The sequence below is a fragment of the Drosophila nasuta genome, unplaced genomic scaffold, assembly GCF_023558535.2.
Source record: "Drosophila nasuta strain 15112-1781.00 unplaced genomic scaffold, ASM2355853v1 ctg16_pilon, whole genome shotgun sequence".
Classification (NCBI taxonomy): domain Eukaryota; kingdom Metazoa; phylum Arthropoda; class Insecta; order Diptera; family Drosophilidae; genus Drosophila; species Drosophila nasuta.
In genome coordinates this window covers 360,221-383,355 of record NW_026869398.1, presented here as the reverse complement: position 1 = coordinate 383,355, position 23,135 = coordinate 360,221, and the positions used below count along the sequence as shown (strand labels likewise).

The 23,135-nt window shown below is 33.9% G+C and overlaps 2 protein-coding genes across 8 annotated transcripts in view; one reads left to right on the top strand and one right to left on the bottom strand.

The window, feature by feature from the left end:
- The window catches only part of LOC132797636 (autophagy-related protein 2 homolog A-like), a 32,000-nt gene extending 11,881 nt beyond the window's left edge, over nucleotides 1-20,119 (top strand). Inside the window, exons 4-8 of one of the 7 annotated variants that reach the window (XM_060809387.1) lie at nucleotides 6-280; nucleotides 10,714-10,876; nucleotides 13,434-13,516; nucleotides 17,200-17,339; nucleotides 18,148-18,312. In XM_060809387.1, the coding sequence (XP_060665370.1) occupies nucleotides 6-280; nucleotides 10,714-10,876; nucleotides 13,434-13,516; nucleotides 17,200-17,339; nucleotides 18,148-18,272 (786 nt within the window). In that variant the 3' untranslated portion in view covers nucleotides 18,273-18,312. Of the gene's footprint in view, nucleotides 1-5; nucleotides 281-10,713; nucleotides 10,877-13,433; nucleotides 13,517-17,199; nucleotides 17,340-18,147; nucleotides 18,313-19,992 lie in introns of those variants that run through there. The other 6 variants (XR_009633755.1, XM_060809388.1, XM_060809392.1 and 3 more) reach the window with 6 other exon arrangements.
- On the bottom strand, nucleotides 7,978-8,984 carry LOC132797637 (cytosolic non-specific dipeptidase-like). Its single transcript, XM_060809393.1, has 2 exons — nucleotides 8,176-8,984; nucleotides 7,978-8,123 (listed from the first exon to the last, which is right to left on the bottom strand). The coding sequence occupies exons 1-2, from the start codon at nucleotides 8,879-8,881 to the stop codon at nucleotides 8,080-8,082; spliced, it is 750 nt and encodes a 249-aa protein (XP_060665376.1). The 5' UTR covers nucleotides 8,882-8,984; the 3' UTR covers nucleotides 7,978-8,079.
- Nucleotides 20,120-23,135: the final 3,016 nt, after the last annotated feature.

Sequence of the window (23,135 nt, the reverse complement as noted above, 5' to 3'; positions counted from 1 at the left end):
TTCAGAATTGTTTCGAAGGATATCACACTCGTCCTGAATTCGTTCTATCCCATACATCTTCATGCTTCTTTAAACAGAATTCAAACAGAAGTAGCAATAAAATTGAATGTATTCTTGATGAGTGTACTATAGATATGGATATTACAATTTATGATCGATTGAGTGATCTGCTTGAGTTGTCTCCATTCGACAAAGAGAGTGATACTAACAAGCCATTGCAAGATGACTCAATCCCAATGGATATTCACTTGAAGTGCAATTCATTCAAGTTACAGATTAGGTAAGTGATTTATACTTTTATGTTCGACTATCGGAATAGGAAATTAATTGGTATTCAACTGCTGTACACAAAAAGTAGTTTTCTAGAAAAATTTTCCGCAAGTTCTCCCGTGATGCGTTCTAGTTGTAATCCATTATCCATTATGTAATCGATATCTTAAAAGTATTTTTTCCTGAGGCCATTTAGCTATTTGGTTTCTTAGCAAATTCATTTTATAATAATTAGTTTTCAAATATGAATTCAAGATTACTTACCATTTTTATTTATTTTCCACAATTGACGGTCCTTCTTGTTATTCGATTAAGTTAAACCAGGAACATAAACCCTCGTTGAATTAATAGTTGTACCGACTGTCGCTAAATCGTTAGAAGCAATAACATTAACAAAGTCAAGTGTGCTCAACTGTGGTGGCAGCTATCTAGCCATTTTCATCAAAAACCAGTCGATTGTACTCGACTGTAAGATACCCATTTTCAATAAAACTAAAACTGAAGGTTATATTTGGTATATACATAGGTATATTTCATATTAAAATTTTACCATAGAGTACAATATATACGAGATTGTCAACCAAAGCAACTAAAACCTGGCAACTTTTGTCATAAAATTATATTTTAAATAGCATATACATATAACATATACATAAAGAATTCAGTTATGATTTATTCCAAAAATGCTAAAAATATAAAACAATCTTATTCTGGGAAATAATAACATATCTCTTGTTGTCTTTGAAATCCACACGGAAACACAGATGACTATACTGTCATGATGGTTGACGCTATTCAAGAATATATGTACTTCATAGAGCCAATGGCTGCAAACAGTTTTTGCCATTTCAAGTCTTAATATCTTGTATAATCTAGGCATCATTGTGAGTACCAAAAATTAAGACTATCAGGCGTGCTCCAGTATTCACTTTTCATTTTCGTTTTGCTATCAAAACCGAGATTCACAAGTTTTTGATCATCGTTTTGCTATCGGAACGTTTTATTTCTTACTGCTGAATCAGCTGACGTGTGTTTTGGTCAGAAGTAAACAAAGCGAAAAAATGCCTTTCGTATGTCCAATTTCCTGCATGGATTAACTCACATAAGGAAAATTTTACCCTGCATAGATGATTTATGCTTGCCCTAAAAGAAATATATTTGTCTATTGTCTTTTTTGCAAATAAAGATTTGAAACTTACATTAAAACAAAATCAGTGGAAATTTAAAGTCATCTGTTTCATTAAACAAGTATTTTTTGTGCTTTGAGTTACCACCCGACCCATGGGCAGTGGGGGATTATTTGGCCGCTCCCTAACCACCCGACCGAGAAATGGTCGACGCCTTTATAAGGTGAAAACCGCCACGATAAATTGATTGAAGTGTTCAATCAGAGGTCCAAATTTGTTTCTGTTATGAAGTCTATGATGGTTTTAATGTGCTCGACATTTCCTTCATTCAAGAGATCGTGAATGTTGTTGTGTTTTTTCTTAGTGTTTGATAACCTTGTCGTACAGCCTCGTATTTCGAACAGCTGAGGATTGCATGTGAAGTGTTATCGATAATTCCGCAAGTATTGCACAAGTTGTCCAAAGTGACATGCATTTTGAAAAGTGTGGCCTTATCGAAGCCGTTACCACTTAATAAGCGATTGATCGTTTTTTATGTCTTTTGGTTTCATATTGAATTTATTGTTGGAAAACCACAGTTTCTTGATTAAATATGGAAAGATGTCACAGAAACCTCGAGGTTTCCGAATTACGAAGGAGTTGTACTCCTCTTCCCATTCCAATTTAATGCGTTTTTATATCTCGTTGATTGCGTCTTTGACTGACCAGTTTAGCAGTGTGAAGCTGCCTTTTGTGCGTGCTGCATTATCGGCTTTTGTGTTTTGTGGGATGTTTGGGATGTTTTGCGGAATGTAATGAATTTCTATGGACTTTAGATGGTGATGCCGGTCTATTTTTTCAATGATGTTGACTGGATTGTGTGGAGATTGTGGATTGTGGATTGTTTTGCGTAGATTGATAATGCTATTTTTGCTGTCCGTAAGAATAGCTACACGAGGAAGATTGTTGGATAAGGCAAGTCAAGTGCTTTGTCAATTACAAGAGGTTCAGCAGAGAGTGAAGACAGTACTTTGTCTGTGTAATAACTGGCTATGTGCTTTGACCTCTCGTGCAAAAAAAGCTGCACCTGAATGTGTTCTTGTAAAAGTAGTAAAAGCAGTAAAAGAAAGCTCAAAATTATCGCGGTATATCGCGAATAAAACGCAAAGGGTTTCCTCATAGCCTAATTGAGTGGATATCCTTATACCTTAACAACAGAATTCAGAATGTTTATGGTTTTGTATCTAAATGTGTCCAAGTCACTTCTGCTGTGCCCCAAGTCAGTCATTTAGGTCCTCTATTGTTCACTTTGTTCATAAATGATCTTCCTTCTGTTATTGAGCATTCCCGTGTACTTATGTACGCCGATGACGTTAAGCATTGCCTGACATTTAATGATAGTCTTGCGAGCTCACTGTTACAATGTGACCTTAATCGTCTAGAATCTTGGTGGAGAGTAAATATGTTACATCTCAACTGCAATAAGTGTAAGGTTATGACCATTTGTAGGGGTTCTTCCCAGTTAAATAACTATATGTTATATGATACTCCTCTTGAGCGAATTGAAGGTGTGAATGACTTAGGGGTTCTGCTTGATGCAAAACTAAAATTCGATAAACATATTCTGTCTGCTGTAAATAGGGCCATGGGTGTTCTGGGATTTATAAAACGCTGGTCGAAAGAGTTCAATGATCCCTACGTACGTCTTTGTACGTCTCACTGGTTTGTCCTATCCTTGATTACGGATCTCTTGTCTGGAATCCCCAGTATAGGGTTTATCAAGATAGGATTGAATCGGTGCAGAAACAATTCTTATTATTTGCTCTTCGTAGCTTAAATTGGTATCCTAATATTAGATTAGCACCGTATCGCAGTAGACTTTTATTACTAAACCTTCCTTCTCTTTCTGACCGTAGAACTATGCAAGGTGCTGTTTTTATACAGAGACTAATTAATGGTGAAATAGACTCTTTGGAGCTGTTAAGTCAAATTTGTTTTGCAGTTCCTGTCAGGATCACTAGGAATTTTCTTCCTCTTCTCATTTCACGTAGATCTACTAACTTTGCTTGCCATAATCCCTTCCGTATTCTGTGTGTGAACTATAATAATCTCAATAACATAGTTTGCTCTAGTAAATCTATTCCTTTACTTAAAACCTTATTATTAGCTTATTGATCGAGTATTTATTTGTTATTTATCTTATTATACATATATTCTAACATATTTTTAATCTAATTTAATTAGCTGTCCAGCGTCTTTTAATATTTATTCGCGGTTTTCGTTTAATACATGCTGTTTACAAATTTATTTTGTTTTGTCCGCGCGTCAACAAGCCCGTGCTTGGTATCGCTGGGCCACTTCTGCCGTTAGTACGTCAACGTCCAAAAAAAAATAGCATCGCATTCGATTTTGGTAATGGGACTGAGTAGTTTAAAGGTGATGTTGCTTTTGATATAAATTCCTACCCCTCCATATCCGTCTTCCAATAAAATTTGTAATCAGGTATGCTACAATCTCTGTTGTCCATAACCCAGATTTCTGAAAGAATAGCCGAGACACATATACAGAAGTTGTTTGTTGTTGTTGTAGGTCAGTCTTTGGATGTTAAATTGGAGTATCTTCATGATGATGGAACGTTTCCGAGAGGGAGTTGGCTAGTTATTTTACGAGAGGCTATTTAAGTTTCTAGCGTAGGTCACTTCTAGCCATATTAGGACCATTTGGCTATTTCCTAAAAAAAAAGTTTGGACTTTTATCGATAAAAGCTACATTCAACTTTTTCATGTGCGACCACGTTTGATATCGATAAACGATTTATCAAAAACTTACCTCGCCAGAAAAATGGAATTAACTCGTGAAGACTTTAGAGCAATAATTTTTCACAACTTTCGACGTGAATTATCACGAAATTTCACCCTATGAAAAACTGGCTTAGTGAATTCTATAGTGGCCGATGCTCGCTCGAAGACAAAGGTGAAGGTCGTCCAAAAACAGTCATTGTGCCAGAAAACATTGATGCTGTGCGTAAACTGATAATGCAGGATCTTCATTTCACATATCGTGAGATAGAGACATCCTTGGACATTTCTTCCACCAGAATACATTCGATATTTCATAAACACCTGGTCGTAAAAAAGGATTGTTCTCGTTGGATCCCGCACAATTTGACAATTTCTCAAAAAAAAGGCTTCTGTGGATTGGTTCAAAGAAATTTTGACAAAATACATTCGCTGGGCTTCAAAAGACATTTATAAGATCGTCACAGGTGACAAATCATGAATCTATGGTTATGAGCCCAAAACAAAACAGCAATAGACCGTGTGGGTCTTTGAAGACGAGCCAAATCCAACGAAAGTTGTTCGTGGAAGAAACACTGAAGCAAATGGTCGCCTGTTTCATCGGTAAAATTGGTCATGTGGCGACTGTTTCGCTTGAGCAATGTAGGACGGTTGTACACCACAATTTGTTAGCCTGAAGTCCTTGTAGATATTCGAAAAAAAGAATAAGAAAAGATGGATCATTCTGCACCATGACAACGCGAACTTTCACACACCAGCTCAAACCCTCGCCTTTTTTTCCCGGTAAAAAAGTGGAATTTATGGGTCATCATACAGCCCTGGTCGCCGTACAGCCCTGACTTGGTACCCAATGTCTTTTTTTTATTCCCTCACATTAAGAAAAAAAGATGTGGTCGTCGATTTTCGATGTCAGAAGATGCTGTTGAAGCGTTCAAAAAACCATGTTTTGCATTAATCAGAGTGGAAAAAGTGCTTCGATAATTGGTTTGAGCGCATTCAAAAGTGTATAAATCTTGCTGGAAAATTCTGTGAGAAACAATAAATCCATTTTCATTATTAGGCCAAAAATATAAATAGCTACCCTCGTATATGCATCTATCTCTGCGTTGGCTGAATTTATAAAATCCCTTAGCTCCACGAGAAATGCTGAAAAGAGACTGGTTGTGGTGTCTTCTCTGCACTCAGTGACTCAGTGGTGCCTAACTGGCTGAGTTTCTCCTCAGCTGGCTGCTCTAACTGGATTTGAATAGGATTGGACTGGCGTACTCTGAAATGAAGAATTAGAGGATCTGGCCGATCTGAGGTTGCCTGTTTGCTTGGGTAGTTGTGGGAAGTTCAACGCATCGAGCGGAGGGGTGAAGCTTTCTGAAAAATGGAGGGGAATTTAGTTTTTGCATCCTTTCTAGAGATATTTTCGGATGCCATTATTTTTTTAATCGAATATTCTTTTTTGCTGGACAATTTGGGTCATTCGCCACATGTTGCTCCTTGCAGTTGACGCATGAGATGGAGGCGCAAGGAACCTGCTTGTCATGTACAAGGCCGCACCTAAAGCATCTGGCCTTGCTCTTGCAATGTTCAACCAAGTGACCAAACCGGAAGCAGCGGAAACATTGGCAAAAGTAAATGTACAGCTCAACAGACACTCTGGAGTACATGAGCTTTATTTCATTGTGAATCTCTGCTCCATTAAGTTATTAGCGGCCTGCGCTGAGTTGCAACAGACTTTACACCGTCCGTACCCCATCTTCGTAATCTCCTATATACCTTTTGACGACAGAAAAGCCGCCAGCTCGATGGAGTTTATGGCTCCGCCATTTTCATTTCAGATTTTTTCCAGATAAACCGCGTAAGGGCCCTTGTGGTTGACTTGGTAAAAGCATCCATTTACGTTTTCCTTGGTAGCTCCCTTATCCATGGTGATTATTGGTGTTTTTACTTTTTCCATTTTATTATGCTTTGTTGCTTTGTCCGTTATTTCTGAGCGCGTGGCTTCAGAATTGGTCATATTTTTTTTTATTGGTTTTGCAGTACTAATTTTGTTGGATTTGTTTTCCAATTTTGAATTATTAATTTTTGAGGAAGCCGAATTTATTGAGTTCGCAGTTGTTCGCCTGGTGACGTGTATTGGTCGTGCTGGCCATGATCGCGCCTACGGATTCTCCTATTCCCCTTGTGCTTAGAGTCTAGAGAAAATAGTGGGAAAGTAGGGGAAAAAACCGCTGAGATGATCGAAATGGGCTGAAAAGGGAGCGAAAGAAAATCGTCCGCGCAGGATGAAAGCTAAACAGAGACTGAACAAGTATTTTTAGCTTGCTTATTCATTCCACCAAATGTAAGGCAGCTTAGTCTATAACTCGATAAATCCGACACATTTATCGGTCGCTCACCAAAACAAAACTTGTTGTTCCCGTCGGCAAAATTTTATTTTCAAATTTAAGGTGGGGTCAGACGTTTTAAAAAATAATTACATGCCTAATTGATCTTCTGGCGGTCTTAAAAGAACGACAATAAACCAATGAGTCAACTATTTTTTCCTTTTGCAAATAAGATCCGATTTGATGTAGAAACAGGCATTTACTTTTCATTTCGGCAAGACAAACTCGTTTTGCAATTCGAAAAAATCTTGTGAAAGTGAAAACGCACAAATTTTTTCGTTTTCGTTTTCAAAACGAAAAAGAAAAGTGAATACCGGAGCACGGCTGTATCTTTTGAATTATGCATGAAATTAATTTTTTTTTTTTTCAATTTATTTCTTTAAGCAAAATAAACTTGATCTGCCAGCAATAATATCTTTATCTATCTATCTGACAGACGGTCAGACAGACATTTTAAAATCGGCTGCTGCGGCTGATCCAGAATATATATATGCTGATGTGATACTTTGTTTTCCCTGTTACACACACGTAAAGTCATTAACTCACTTCACGAAAAATATTTTGAAAGTATAGTACATGACGTTTTCAGAGTGGGGCTTGTGCGCATTGATGATTTATGTAATTATTAAAAAAAAAAGTATTTGCGAATGTGTATATCGTAGATAAATCCTGTTTAATATATACACCACTCACCTTCACACCAACCCAATTTACCACATTTTTAAACTTTTAGTTTAAACAGGCTACATCTAAAATCTATATGGGAACTAAATTATTATTGTTTGTGGTCTTTCTGATTTGACACGATATTTTAATTTTATATTTGTTTATCATCGCCGTCTAATATGCGCTTTGCATATTCCCATATAAAAGCTGTCAAGAACTGGCTGCCCATAATATAATTTTCGACACTAATTCGCTCATTAGTTGGAGAACCACCATTATCGTTTTTGGCTATGGGTAAAATAAGTACATTTTTTTTCAAGTTATGTTGAAAAAGCGAAGGTGTCAAAAGTGCACCACCATCTCGAACGAAGTTCGGACTTATTTGATAGGTATCAGTCATAGCTTGGAATGCAGCATGGTATTCTGGGGTGTCATAAATACCGTTCCAAGGGGGTATTACTAATTTCTCATATAATTTCATTTTATTAGGAGATCCTCTGTTCACCCAAGTGCTTCCTAGATGATGTTGTAAATCTTCAGTCGTCTGCTCAGCGTTTTGATGTGGTGCTAGCGATATTGAAAATTTTCCAATTACTTTATGCGGAATGATAAAGCGGAGATTACCCTCTGCATAGGCACCATCTATACCATGTATGGATATATGTGGCATGGTCCAATTTTCAGCTAGGGCTGCTTGCTTCTGAGCCTTATGGGGAAGATCTCGGACATCTAGACTTTGTCCAAATTCATTATAATTGAATTCTGTAATACGAAATACATTTCGATCGATTTGGAAAGTATCGAGCGATCCTTTAAATATTGTGTGCATTTGGCAATTAACTAGTGAACTAAGCAAATAAATCAAATCGGGAAATGCCTCATATAAAGTTCCGCTATGCTCGCAACTACTGAGAGACCGATTAGCACACTCAACTTCCAGATGATAGTAAACCAAACCTCTTAAGCCATATATAATGCATGGAGTAGTATTACTTTGCCATCGTCTTCCTGCAATGACAACACAAGACACTTCTCGAAAGAAACTTATACGTTGTTGTAGAACCGTTTCCAATCCTAAGCTTCCGCAATGCGCCATGCTTTCAATAAGGAATACAATGTTTAACGGAAGTCGTAACCCAGCATCACGGTATGCCTGTACTGCATTAAGCCAGCACATAAGAGGTCCCTTGTCAAGTGCCACACCTCGGCCATACAAATAATTGCCCTGCTCACTCATTACAAATGGATCAGTTACCCAACCGTCCTTAAACGATGCCTCCTCTACATCAAGATTTCCATATACTAAAATCGTTGGCTTATCAGCACAATATTTTAGGAGTCCAATTATAATGTTGGGCATACGAATAATTTTGAACGAATCTGGCATAATTTGCATACCTAAGTGTTCGCTAAAGGCCACTACATCCAAAGCTACCAATCGTTTTAATAGCCAATCTATTGCGCGCTTAAATTTACTACGATCATTAAGGCGCGTTGATACCGTCTCATGACCCACAATCTCCCACAAATCATTAACATAGCATTCACGCTTGATTAGTACCATTTGAAATAATCTTTTTAGTGGGCTGCTTGTATTTCGAGTATTTGGAAAACTCTTTCGGCTAGAATATTCCGATACAATTTTAACGGAATGGTAGTTCATAGCGGCAAGATAATTAATGAAATAAATTTAAATATCAATTTTGGCTTCAGACAAAAATGTTATATTATTACTTTTTCCTTCTAAGTGTCACATAAATCTCTGATATATTGTTTTTTAAATCTGTCAACTGTCTAGGCTATGCTAACCACTCGGTATGCTGTGGAATACGAAATTTTTTTTAGTGGTTTCCCAAATTATATCTTTTTATTCAATGAAATTTTTATACCCGCTACCCATAGGGTAGAAGGGTATTATAACTTTGTGCCGGCAGGAAATGTAGAACGAGGCATCTCCGACCCTATAAAGTATATATATTCTTGACCAGTGTCAACAGCCGAGACGATCTATGCATGTCCGTCTGCCCGTCTGTGTGTCTGTCCGTCCGCCCGTACAGCTCTAATTTTCGACACCATTTGTTATGTTTGCAGGCAGATCAAGTTTGTTTCAAATTTTTGCCACGCCCCCTTCCGCCACCGCAAATCAAAAAAATCGAATAACAAGCGTAATTTTAAAGCTAGAGTTACGAATTTGGGTAGATACAATAACAACTATAGTAGTTATGATTCCTGAAAATTTGTTTGCGATCAGATTAAAATAGTTGAAGTTATTAAAGAAAAACTTTTGTATGGGCAAAAACGCCTACTTACAAGGGGTCTTAGTTGCTTTGGCTGACAATCTGGTATATTGTTCCGTCTACGGTATATTTTGAATGCGGTACTATATCGATATACCACATATACCATTTGGTATATTTTTAGTATTTTTGTAGTATATTTGGTATATTTTGAGAATAATACCGCAAAATATATTGCTTTTATTCAAAATGGGTAGCGGGTATCTCACAGTCGAGTACACTCGACTGTAGCTTTCTTACTTGTTATTATTCGCTTCCCACAATATTAATTAGGAAATTGAAACTAAATTAAACAATTTCGAAGGCTACAGTCTAGTATGCTCGACTGTGAGATACCCGCTACTTATTTTCAATAAAACCAGATTCTACGACTATATCAACAATATACCGCAAAAACACTTAAATATTGCAACGCGTTGCATTGCTATAATAATATAGTACTACACCCGCGTAGGCGTTTGTTGCTAAAGAAAAGTATTTCTAAAATATCTTCTACAATTTTTATCTGATCTGAATCAAATATTTAGTTAAAATAGTATGTATCAAAAATCTCGGTTTGCTATTAGATTTTTGCTGGTTTGACGGAAATGGGCCTGACAAAAACATGAAATCAATTTAATTCGCGTGCAAACATAACAGGTACTGTCAAAAATTATAAAATTATAATTTATAATTACGCTAAAGCTTACAAAAAAAAAATTAAAATATTTATTTCAGTTCTCTAAGGTTTTTTACAACATATTTTTATTTTGAATAAAAATGTAAGTTAACCTCTCAAATTCAGTGAAAGCCAGTGAATATTAAACATTTTAATTTTAAGGAACTACAATATATTTAATAAAATATTGTGTTGGTTTTTCGACTTTTGGAAACATTTATTTTTCCAAATTTTTAAATTTCATATAAATAATTTCTTTATTCAAAGAGTAATTAAAACCAAAAGCAATTATATGTTAGGAGGAAAATCAAATATTTTATTTTTTGCAACCAATTTTGAGCATCCGCGCGGTATGCAGTGCACACTGTGCATCAGCAAATAGTTTCTTTTTAACTAAGTTTAGTGAAATATTATAAAATGCTGTAAGTCGAGCATTTCCAACTAAAGCGGTTTTATTAATTGTTATATAGTACAATACTTTTTTTTATAACTTATTTGCATTCATTTAAAAATGGTAACTATTTAACTTTATAATTTTAGATTTCCAATCGTTGATGGCAGATTACTTTTGGATCCAATGAAAGTATCGGGTCTAGAGAAAAATATACGAAACGATTATATCTTAATTGATTTTCGAAATATTTTGGTTGAGTGGAAATCCTTTATTAGTATCATTGTTGATGAAGTTAATGGATTTTACTGTGTAAGTATTTAAAAATATTGACTCAATATTATAGGATTTATTAAAGATTATCCAGCTTGCACACAAAATAGAAAAGTGATTAGTTATTGTCGCCCAATGTACAATAAAAAAAGCTGTAAAAAAATGCCTTTTATAAAGATACTCAACCTATTACAAGCTAATATTAACTTCATGTATTTTATTTACTTAAATTAGTATTATTAACCGTGCTTCGTTATTCACTTTTCGTTTTTGTTTTGAAAACAAAAAAATTGACAAAAATTGAGCTGATTAGCCGGAAGTCATATTTGATCACATGGCTACATTTGCTCGCCTTCGGCAGGAAAATTATTTTAAAGATCCTTCAAAGAGTGGGGATATATCCTATGCGAGACACACCGAATAAATCTTCGTTAACCAGGGAACAATCGCAGATTTGCTGGCATTCAGCATTTCTGGCGAAAGTCCATCGATAGACCAAATTATTTTGTTGGCAGTAGATAAACCGGCAGGGGGTCTCATAACTGGGAGACTAGGAATGAGCTGCCAGTCATTGATCGATGTTCAAATACATCCCGGGAAATGAGCTGAGAGCAGTGCCTTAAGAGTATCAGCTCTGCTCTCCGTCCACACTCCATTGCCCGTCTTGAGCAGACTGGGACTAGAAGCCTGCTTGGACAGCAGCTTCCTCAGTCTGGAGGCGTCTTTAATGTTGTCCAGATCTGAGGATAAAGGCTCTCCATGAGGACCTCTTAGATGAGCGGATCATCTTCTTGTAGGACTTCAGGAGAAACTTATACTCGTCCCAGACAGAAGTTGTCCACTTTCTTAGCAGGTAGAAACATGCTAGTAAGCTCACCACGAAGCGATGAGAGATCTGGGTTCTACCAGGGTGGCTTCGATCTTCTCGTCGGTCTGGAGAGCCTACAGGATTGGCGAAACGCGGAAAGTCGCGATGCTTAGGCCTAGCACGTTACAAGAGGTGGGACCTATAAAAGTAGCTTCCTCAGCGCTTTTGGTTACTCTCAGCTGAAAGTTTAGGATTAAATCAAGCACTGACTCACCCCTTTCATCAATAATTTGCCTATTAAAATTTTTTTAGACCGCTTAATTACAATTTGAATTGTTGTAAAAGCTAAGAGCTTAAATTTTATGAGGGTTGTATTTTCAAAATAAAAATATGATAATTATAACATAATGCACAGCGAACCAAGCTGGCTAGGATATTATAACTTTGTGCTGGCAGGAAATGTATGTAACAGGGATAAGGGGGCATAAAATAACAAATGTAATTTACAATAATAACTACAGTCTTTGTGTTTCCTGGTTGCGATCAGATAAAAATTAACAAAGTTAGTATAGAAATACATTTGTATTATAAAAGACGTCTACTTACCTTAGTTGCTTTGGCTGACAATCTGGTATATTTTGCACTCTATTTAGTACTATATGAATATATACATTTTGTATATACAGTAGATTCCGATTATAGCGACTTTCAAGGGACCGATTTTACGTCGTTATACCCGGAAGACGCACTAACCGAAAGAAGCAAAACAAATTTTTGTTTTTTTTTATGATTGCCATGTTCGTAATAGGGTTTTAAGATAAAACAAATTAATTTTTAAACAAAAGAAAACAAATGTATAAATTTCATTAATATCATCGTTTTTCTATAATAAATCGTATACCTGCATGTTCCTTAGCATAAGCTAAGGCGTCAGCTAAAACTAACAGAGAGTAGTGAGAATATAAGAGCCTTCCTGTCGCTCCTACGAACGGTTAGTCGCTAAAAGCGGAGACGTTCTAAGCGGATTCTACTGCATATATATACAGACATGCTCCGGTATTCACTTTTCGTTTTCCTTTTGGAACCAAAACCGAGATTTTCGATTTTAGGAGCTCCGGTTTTCACAAGTTTTTGGTCATCGTTTTGCTATCGGAACGTTTAATTTTTTACTGCTGAAACAGCTGACGTGCTTTGTTCAGCTTCTTCCCAACTTCCTGCGTGGATAGAACTGACATAAGGATAATTTTATCCTGCATAGTTGATTTATGCTTCCCCTGAAAGAAATATATTTGCCTTTTGTCTTTTTTGCAAATAAAGATTTAAAACTCTCTTAAAAAAAATTAGTGTAACGACAATAAGCTGTTTTCCACAAAAAAGGGGATGCCACATTTTTAATGGATTTTATTCCGGTCATTTCAACAATTTTTTGTATACAATTTTAGCATTTCAGTATTTATATAAAATACAGTAGAATCCGGTTATAACGACTCCGCTTATAGTGTCCGACCGGTTATTACGACGGAAACTCCAGTAGTATTTGTATGTATATTATTTTGGTATATTTTGAGAATAATACCGCAATATTTTAGTTTTATTCAAAATAGGTAGCGGGTAGAGCACACTCGACTGTAGCTTTCTTACCTGTTTAATATTATATAAGGAAATACAAACTCAGATGTTGATTTTCTACTTATTTATATTAATTATTGACGAGCCAAGTACTATATAAAAACCTTTTAATTAAATTATTTATGTTTTAACTAAAGTATTATGTTTGTCTTCCACTAGGGTGAAGCATTTGAAAACAATATGCACGTTATGAAATGTTCGAGTCGCATTATGGGCGAGAATATAACTCCAGAGAATGAAAAGTAAGCAATTTATTTTTAATAAATAAAGGATGTAGCTAAAATTACACTGTGACAGAGGCCTTTTCTCTATATTTAAAATTAGTTTCTTAATAGCATTACATCATCTTGATCCTATTGAAGTTTCCAGTTTAAGATACATACATATCAAAGAATATAATTTAAATTATTTGACATATTTCAATCAAATTAAGTAAGTTGAATTCTTTGAGAGACATTGAATATTTGAATTCAATGTCCCCGTAGAGCTTTTTTTAAATGTTGGATTCATATATTTATAATTTTTCCTATTAATAGACACGGGTTATATAAACAAATCTCATCCTAATAATTAAGTTTATAATTTTTTCCCCCGCTACCCTTAAAAAAGGGTATATTAATATATATATTCCTGATCAGCGTTAAAACCTTAAAAGTGGTAGCTATGTTCGGCTGTCTGTCTGTTCGTATAACATATATATATTTTTTTTATATCATTTGTAATTTTTGCACGCAAATTAAGTTTGTTTAAAATTTTTGCCACGCCCACTCCCGACCCCGCAAATAGAAAAAAATTAATAAAAAGTATAATTTTAAAGCTATAGTCGCGAAGATACAATAATAACTACAGTACTTATATCTGAAAATGTGGTAGCGGTCGGATAAAAGAGGTCGAAAGTTTGTTTTGGTTGACAATCTGGCGTATGTTTTAAATGTTGTACTATATCAATATACCAAATATAGCCTTAGATATATTTCAGTATTTATACCCGCTACCCATAGGGTAGAAGGGTATTATAACTTTGTGCCAGCAGGAAGGAGGCATCTCCGACCCCATAAAGTATATATATTCTTGATCAGCGTCAACAGCCGAGACGATCTAGCCATGTCCGTCTGTCCGTCTGTGTGTCTGTCCGTATGAACACCTAGATCTCAGAGACTATAAGAGATAGAGCTATAATTTTTTTCGACAGCATTTTCGATAAGTTTGTTTCAAATTTTTGCCACGCCCACTTCCGCCCCCGCAAATCAAAAAAATCGAATAACAAGCGTAATTTTAAAGCTAGAGTTTTGGTATATACAATAATTACTATAGTAGTTATGATTCCTGAAAATTTGGTTGCGATCAGATAAAAATTGTCGAAGTTATTAAATAAATACTTTTGTATGGGCAAAAACGCCTACTTACTAGGGGTCTTAGTTGCTTTGGCTAACAATCTGGTATATTGTGCCGTCTATGGTATATTTTGAATGCGGTACTTTATCGATATACCAAATATACCTTGGTATATTTTTAGTATTTTTGCAGTATAATCGGTATATTTTGAGAAAAATACCGCAAAATATATTTCTTTTATTCAAAATGGGTAGCGGGTATCTCACAGTCGAGTACACTCGACTGTAGCTTTTTAACTAGTTTTATATTTTTTAATTTTATTTATTGAATCTTCTCTTCAAACTTTATAAATTATAGTCTACCAACATTATTTGAAATTGTGAAAATATTATCCTTTTTAAAGTAAAGATGATAATAGCTATATCGGCAGCACAAGTATTGGGTTGCCCAAAAAGTAATTGTGGATTTTTCATGTAGTCGCCGTTTATAATTTTTTTAACTGCTTGTGACTCTGTAATTGCATTCTTTTTTTTGTCAGTTATTAGCTGTCACTATTAGCTTGCTTTAGAAAAAAAGTGCGCGTAATTTTGTTTACATTTGTTTGATTGGCGCTCTTTTTAATATGGAGTCCACAAAATATCATTTTCGTCATATTTTACTTTATTATTTCCGTAAAGGAAAAAGCGCAGAGAGAGTTGCTAAAAAGTTACGTGAAGTGTATGGTGATAAAGCCTTAAAAGAAAGACAGTGTCAAAATTGGTTTCGCAAATTCCGTTCTGGAGATTTTTCACTTAAAGATGAGCCATGGGATTGGAAGGGTGTGGTATATTTTGAGCTGCTTCCAAGGAACCAAACGATTAATTCGGATGTTTACTGTCAACAACTGGACAAATTGAATGCAGCCATCAACGAGAAACGGCCAGAATTGATCAATCGTAGGGGTGTCATTTTCCATCATGACAACGCCAGACCACACACATCTTTGATGACCCGGCAAAAACTGGGACAGCAAAATTTGCCGGGAAGATGGCAAAAGGTTATCGAACAAAATGGAAATTATATATTTGATTAAAGTTCATTCTAAGTTTGATTAAAAATGCATTTTTAAAAAATCCGCAATTACTTTTTGGGCAACCCAATATTTTTCCAAATTGTCCAAATTCTGTCTCCCCCTCTGTCTACAGTAGCCAGATTCTCATTAAACCTCGAAATTCAATAATCTAAATGATTTAAAGCGTAAGAAAAGTATTTTAGTTCAAGTGATTTAATTAAAATCTAAATACTTAATAACTACCATCGCATATCCAATTGAAATGAAGCGTAGGTTTTTAAGTATTACGAGGGTTGGTATTTATATTTCTGGCATAATAATAAAAATGCGAATATTTATAAAAAAAAATGGATTTATTGTTTGTCACAGTATTCTTTTGAATGCGCTCAAACCAATTGTCGACATGGTTCCTCCAAAACATGGTTTATGAATGCTTTAACAGCATCTTCTGACACGCCATTTTTCCTTGATGTGCGGGAATAAAAAGAAGTCATTGGGTGCCAAGTCAGGGCTGTACGGCGGATGACCCATAAATTCCACGTTTTGACCGGAAAAAAAGGCGCGGGTTTGAGCAGGTGTGTGATAGTTCGCGTTGTCATGGTGCAGAATGATCCATCTTTTCTTGTTCGTTTTTCGAATTTTTACAAGAACTTCACGCTAAAAAAATGTTGTGTACCACTTAGAATTGACCGTCCTACATTGCTTAAGCGAAATAGTCGCTGTTTTACCGAAGAAACAGGCGACCATTTGCTTAATAGTGCTTCTTCCACGAACAACGTTCGTTGGATTTGGCTCGTCTTCAAAGACCCACACGGTCGATTGCTGTTTTGTTTTGGGATCATAACCATAGATCCATGATTCGTCACCTGTGACGATCTTATAAATGTCTTTTGAAGGCCAGCGAATGTATTTCGTAAAAATTTCTTTGAACCAATCCACAGAAGCCTTTTTTTGAGCAATTGTCAAATTGTGCGGGATCCAACGAGAACAATCCTTTTTTACGACCAGGTGTTTATGGAATATCGAATGTATTCTGGTGGAAGAAATGTCCAAGGATGTCTCTATCTCACGATATGTCACATGACCATCTTGCATTATCAGTTCCCTCACGGCATCAATGTTTTCTGGCATCGGCCACGATAGAATCCATTAAACCGGTTTTTCACAGGCCTATAGAATGGCACCTCATTGCTTTACAAAGATTTAAGTTCATCGATGCACTCTTGTCGTAATAATCCAAGTCGAAAGTTGTGAAAAATTATTGGTCGAAAATGTTCACGAGTTAATTCGATTTTTCTGTCGAGGTAAGTTTTTGATTAGTCGTTTATCGATATCAAACTTGGTTGCACATGAAAAAGTTGTATGGAGCTTTTATCGATAAAAGTCTAAACTTTTTTTAGGAAATAGCCAATTGGTTCTATATGACTAGAAGTGACCTAGGCCAGAAACTTAAATAGCAACCCTCGTATAGATTCTATGAAAATATCGAAGAGCTTTAATAATTTTATTGACTGATTGCAATTGTATTTATATTTTCAGAATTAATATTAAAGTCCATATTCAAGACAAAAGAAGTGATTGTTCTGAGACCAATAAAAAACATGAAAATAAATCACCATTTAGTTCAAAATGTTCGTATGGATTTTCTTCAAATATTGATGGAATAAATGAAAGTACAGGTAAATCTAATTTTGTAGACTGATTGATTGAATAAAATTACATTCAAAATGTTCATATATGTATCGATAATTGTGTTGCGGATATAGCTTGTACTAAATTGAATAATATTTTGTGAGATAAACCGTCTTGTTCCAGTTTTCACTCGAAAGTGAATTCTTTAACGTTGATAAAACTTTAACAATATAAATAAACAATATAAAATTTTATTTTTTGTTAGAGACATTTTATAAAATTTCCATTTTTTCCCAAATAAAAGTTAATTGATATGAGAGAGCCAATTGAGCTGAAGTGTTTGCTTTGAATAATTTGTTGGGTCATTGTATTCCTTAATGCAAGAATAATACTGTATTGTAAGACGGTATTGTTTCCAACAGGAAAGCTTCAACGGTAAATTTAGAGTGTAAAACAGATGCTCAGAATATTGTAAACTTTGACCCCTAAAGTATACATTTCTCAGCGATCAATAAATTGAAGAAGAATTACTTATAAAAAACAGTATTGTAATTTGCATAGCTTTGCTTATTATCATTATGCAATGCATAATATGCATTGTTGTGAACTCCTTTTAATTTTTTTTTACCCGCTACCCATAGGATAGAAGATTATTATAGCTTTGTGCTGGCAGGAGATGCCTCCTTCTACCTGTTACATACATTTCCTGCCGGCACAAAGTTATAATACCCTTCTACCCTATGGGTAGCGGGTATAAATAACAAATCTTATTGCGAAATTAAGAATTGAAAATTGATATTTGTTTGTTATTGATAAGTTACAAATAATTAATTTTCGTTTATAATTTTTTTGCAGATAAAAGAGAAATATTTTTGCCTGGAGATACTGAAGAAATAAATGACTTCTGCCAAAGCTCTAAATATTACTCCCACATGATAGTTTATATTTATATTCCAAATATTAAAATTGTTTTAGAGTAAGTATAAAGTTAAATTATTAAACTTTTTGCGCTATCCATAAGTTAGGAGGATATGAAAATGTAATGTGTAATGAGCTTATAAATTTCAATAACAAAACCATTTCATACGGACTTTAGTTCGCTATTTAATGGGAGGCTTAAATGGGAATTTTTGTGGAACATAAACCATTCTTGATATGCAATTTTGTTTAGCAGTTAAAGGTTAACATATTCTACGCTTTGGGTGGAGGGCATAAAAATATTTTTATACCCGCTACCTATAGGATAGTAGGGTATTATAACTTTGAGCCGACAGGAAACGTATGTAGCATATAGAAGAAGGCATCTCCGATCCGACTCTACAAAGTATATATATTCTTGATCAACAGCCGAGACGATCTAGCCATGTCCGTCTGTCTGTCCGTATGAAACACTGGATCTAAGAGACTATAAGAGATAGAGCTATAATTGTTATGTGTGCACGCAGATCAAGTTTGTTTCCAATTTTTGCCACGCCCACTTCCAACCCCGCAAATCAACAAAAATCAAATAACAAGCATAATTTTAAAGCTAGAGTCAAATTTTGGTATATACAATAATAGCTATAATAATTGTACTTTCTGAAAATTTGTTTGTGATCAGATAAAAATGGTCGAACTTATTAAAGAAATACTTTTGTATGGACAAAAACTACAACTTACTAGGGGTCTTAGTTGCTTTGGCTGGCAATCTGGTTTAATATGCCGCCTATGGCATATTTTGAATGTGGTACTATTTCGATATACCAAATATCCCATTTGGTATATTTCCAATACCTTGTAGTATTTTGGTATATTTTGAGAATAATACCGTAATATTTAGATTCAAAATGGGTAACGGGTATCTCACAGTCGAGCACACTCGACTGTAGCTTTCTTACTTGTTAAGTAATAATTAATGCGAAATGAGAGGGTAAAATGTACCATATAATGACAAATATAAAGGTATTCAATAAATTAGCATAGAAAGGCACCGGGACAGGGCTGATTGATGAAGTGTAAAATTCTAATTTGTATTAAAAAAAATTAATTTAATAATATTATATAATTAATAATAATTTAACAATATATCAAATTTTACACTATTTTTATAATTTTTTCTCAAAAAGTTATAACAGTCTGACAAAGTAGGTCGTTATCTACGAAATAAGATTTTTTCTGCTTCTTCGATAGGTCAGAAATTTTGATCTTAGAGGACGACTGTTCCTGTCAACCCCGACACACTAACTGCCTTCGCGTCGATCATGGTTTCGCGTTCAGTGCTGCCATATCCTTTCCCAAAGCTCGAGTTGCCACTCGTTGCCAGCAACCAGTAGTGCCATACTTCACATACATATGTATATGTACATTTACCTATGTATATTAATTATTATAATAAGAGGTCTATTAAAAGTAAACTCATTTTGCTTAGAGGTACCATATTTATATTTTAGTGTTTTTTTAACTTATCTAAGAGGGAAGTCACTACCCAGACAGCTATAAAGCGTTGCTTATATATGTATGTGTATTGAAAAATCGTATGTTTTGTTTAAATGAATGATCGTTGATATTAGGGAAAAAAACTGTATATAGCTTAATTAGGTAATATACATACACACATATATATATGAAATAATATATAAAATATATACACACACACATATATATATATATATATATATATATATATATATATACATATTTTTTATTTTATTTTTTTTTCAGATCTAAGGAGCTCTATGAAATAATTTATAATCGTCTAAATGGGGATTTATTCATGTGGGAACCTCGAGTTAATTTGCTTACGAGCACTGACAACAGTAATATAATTCATGACAATATTCCAAAAAGAAAAGGAGATATTCTACAATATTCTAAAAACGTTTATATAAATTTATCAGATGAAAAAGATTCTACCTCGACTGAGAGCTCTATATACGACAAAGCAACATTAAACGAAGTTAATAATATGTTTTCCTTTGAGTTATGTGTTAAAGAAGGAATGTTTATAATGTACCCAGAAATTCCAGAATTTGAAAAAAGTGATCAAACAAGTACAAAAGGAAAACTTCAATTAAATTTAAAAGAGCTGACTTGCTTTTTTGTTACTGGATGTAATAATGATAAAAATCTAAGTTACTTATGTGTTCAAATAAATGAAGCAGATATATTACATTGTGGTGAGTGTATTTTCATTTAAATGATATATTTCTTATTTTTCTTACATATATCATTTATAATTTTTATTTGTATCTCTGGAATTCTTTCTGAAAGAAAAAAATGTAATAAATTTTGCGAAATCGGCAATATGATTAAAAAGTTTAAAAATATACCAAAAATATAGTAAATTATATAAAAAAGTAAAATATATATCGATCTAAAAATTTTGTTTTACTCATTTTGTCAATTAATTATTTAATTTTGCAGTATACTGAATGAACATTCACAAGTGAATATGTCCATTTCGACGTAACTATAGTCATTTCAGATAAATGGTGTATTTGATGAACATTATTTTTATATGAAAAGGTCGTGTACAGAATGACAGCAGAAATAAGTGGTGCTAGAGTTTGTCGAAACCATATCTCAACTGTCATTAGCTGTTTGTCATCTGTTTTGAAATAACTTACACAAATTTTTACATTTTTCTACTAAATTGAGTCGACACGTTCCTAAAAAAAACCATCTTAACAACTTATAAACTGTAACGAAAAGGAGTTTTCTCTATTGTGGCCCACAAGGCGCATTTGGATGTGAACGCGAACGCTTTATGCTATGCATCAAAATAAAATTGTATTTCTTAGCATACGATAAAGTTATCAATATTGTATTGACCGTTCAAGTAGTTGTATGTCGATTTTGAGTTAGTGAGTAAATAAATCAAATCTAAATAGATAGAAATTTACAAAATTGACTAAAACATTGGATATTTCATATAAAAATAATAAATCTATTTTTTTTTTTACATTTTTTTTATCATTTTAGGTCAAATAATTGAAGAATATTCATCAGTTTGGAGTGACGGTCTTGATGAAAATCTGAAACGCATTATTTTTAAAAATTCCAGGGACTGCAATAAAATAAATAATCGTCACGAAATGATATCTGTTGTCGCTGAATTGAAAAAAAACATCCGGTTAACCGTTTAAAGGTAAATTTTAAGTTTCAATTGTATTATATAAATGTACATATGTTTCTTATATAAAGGTAAGAAAGCTACAATCATGTGTGCTCGACTGTGAGATACCAATTTTAATAAGAGCAAAACCGATCTGTATTTATATACCACAAAAACACTAAAAATATGCCAAAGCCTATGTTATGCATAGACTGCAAAATATACAAGATTGTCAGCCAAAACAACTAAGACCAGACCTTTAAAAGTAGGCATTTTGGAACAAACAAAAGTATATTTTCAATCACTTCGACATCTGTTTGATCGCAACAAAATTTTCGGCAATCGTAAATACTATAGTTACTCGTATTATTGTTTATACTTCTGTCGATTTGCGGGGGAAAGTTGAAACAAATTTGATTGGTGTGCAAACCTAACAACTGCTACTGAAAAAAAATTAGATTAATGTTCAACATTATATGTACTTTTTAGGATGGGAGATGTCTCCATCTGCCTGTTACATACATTTCCTGCCGGTACAAAGTTATAATACACTTCTACCCTATTGGTATTGGGTATAAAAATATGCTATAATTCTTGTATGTATTGTATTAGAATATTCCGGTGACTATTAAGACCCCATTGCAGTATTGAATTTTTTGCCATATAAAATAAATTCTTCAATTTTTAACTGATCGTAACCAAAAATTATAAAGGAATCATAAATACTATAGTTATTATTATTTTTACCAAAAATCTCAGCTCTAGCTTAAAAATTAAGCTTAATTGATTTTGTTTCATTTTGCGGGGGAGAAAAACTCGATTTCATCTTTTATAGTCTCTAAGAATCAGTTTTAAACTGACGGACGGACACTCAATATGGCCATACCATACCAGCTATTAACGCTGATATATATATATATATATATACACATATATATAATACAACCTTTCATATATTTTTAGTATTTTGTGGTATTTTAATTCGGTATATTTTAAAATGGATATCGGGTGTTTCAGAGTCGAGCACTTTCGACTGTAGCTTTCGAATTTGTTAAGAATTTTAAAAAATTGTAGATGCCGTAGATAAAAGTGCAATAAGAAGGTTAATTTTGAAAATAAAAATTAGTGAAGTATTAATTCACATTAATTAATATGACAGTCTCATATCAAATCTCATTTAGAATAATCTGTGATAGTTCATTCATGTTATTAGTGAGTTTGAGCAAATGGTGACCATTGATTTTAATAAGGGAACAATTAAACTGTCTTTTCCATTAACGTTGAAATAATTGTCTAAATAATTATATTTTTATTGTACCATAAATAAATAAACCTATTTAAATATTTAAGCAAAATTTTAAAGCTAATGCTTGAAATTTGGTGAATTAAAATTACTCTGCTACTCGACCAAGGCAGTAACAGAATTTGCAGAGCAACTGAAGCATAATGACGTTTAGTTTTATCAATATTGGCAGTACCAGTATTGCTGTGATGCTCTTCTTTTTCAAATATTTACAATAGAAAGAGCATCAGTTTGTTTGAATATATTGAAATTGCTTTACAACCTGATATCTCGAACTTTTTGTTTTGTTTTGCACCCGAAATTTTCAGTGAAGTTATTGAAGTAATGAAAATATCGATACATTGCCGATACAAATAGCATACATTTTTAATATTTCAGATGTCAATCTCAAATCTGAAATCTGAAAATTAAACAAAACGATATAAAAAAAAAATTCAACTGCCCGCT

Excerpts from the sequence above, each read along its gene's own strand:
- LOC132797637 (XM_060809393.1), bottom strand. The coding sequence starts at position 8,881 with ATGAACTACCATTCCGTTAAAATTGTATCGGAATATTCTAGCCGAAAG. Across the intron at positions 8,124-8,175 it reads CATTATATATGGCTTAAGAG|TTGCGAGCATAGCGGAACTT; the intron begins GTTTGGTTTACT and ends GTCTCTCAGTAG.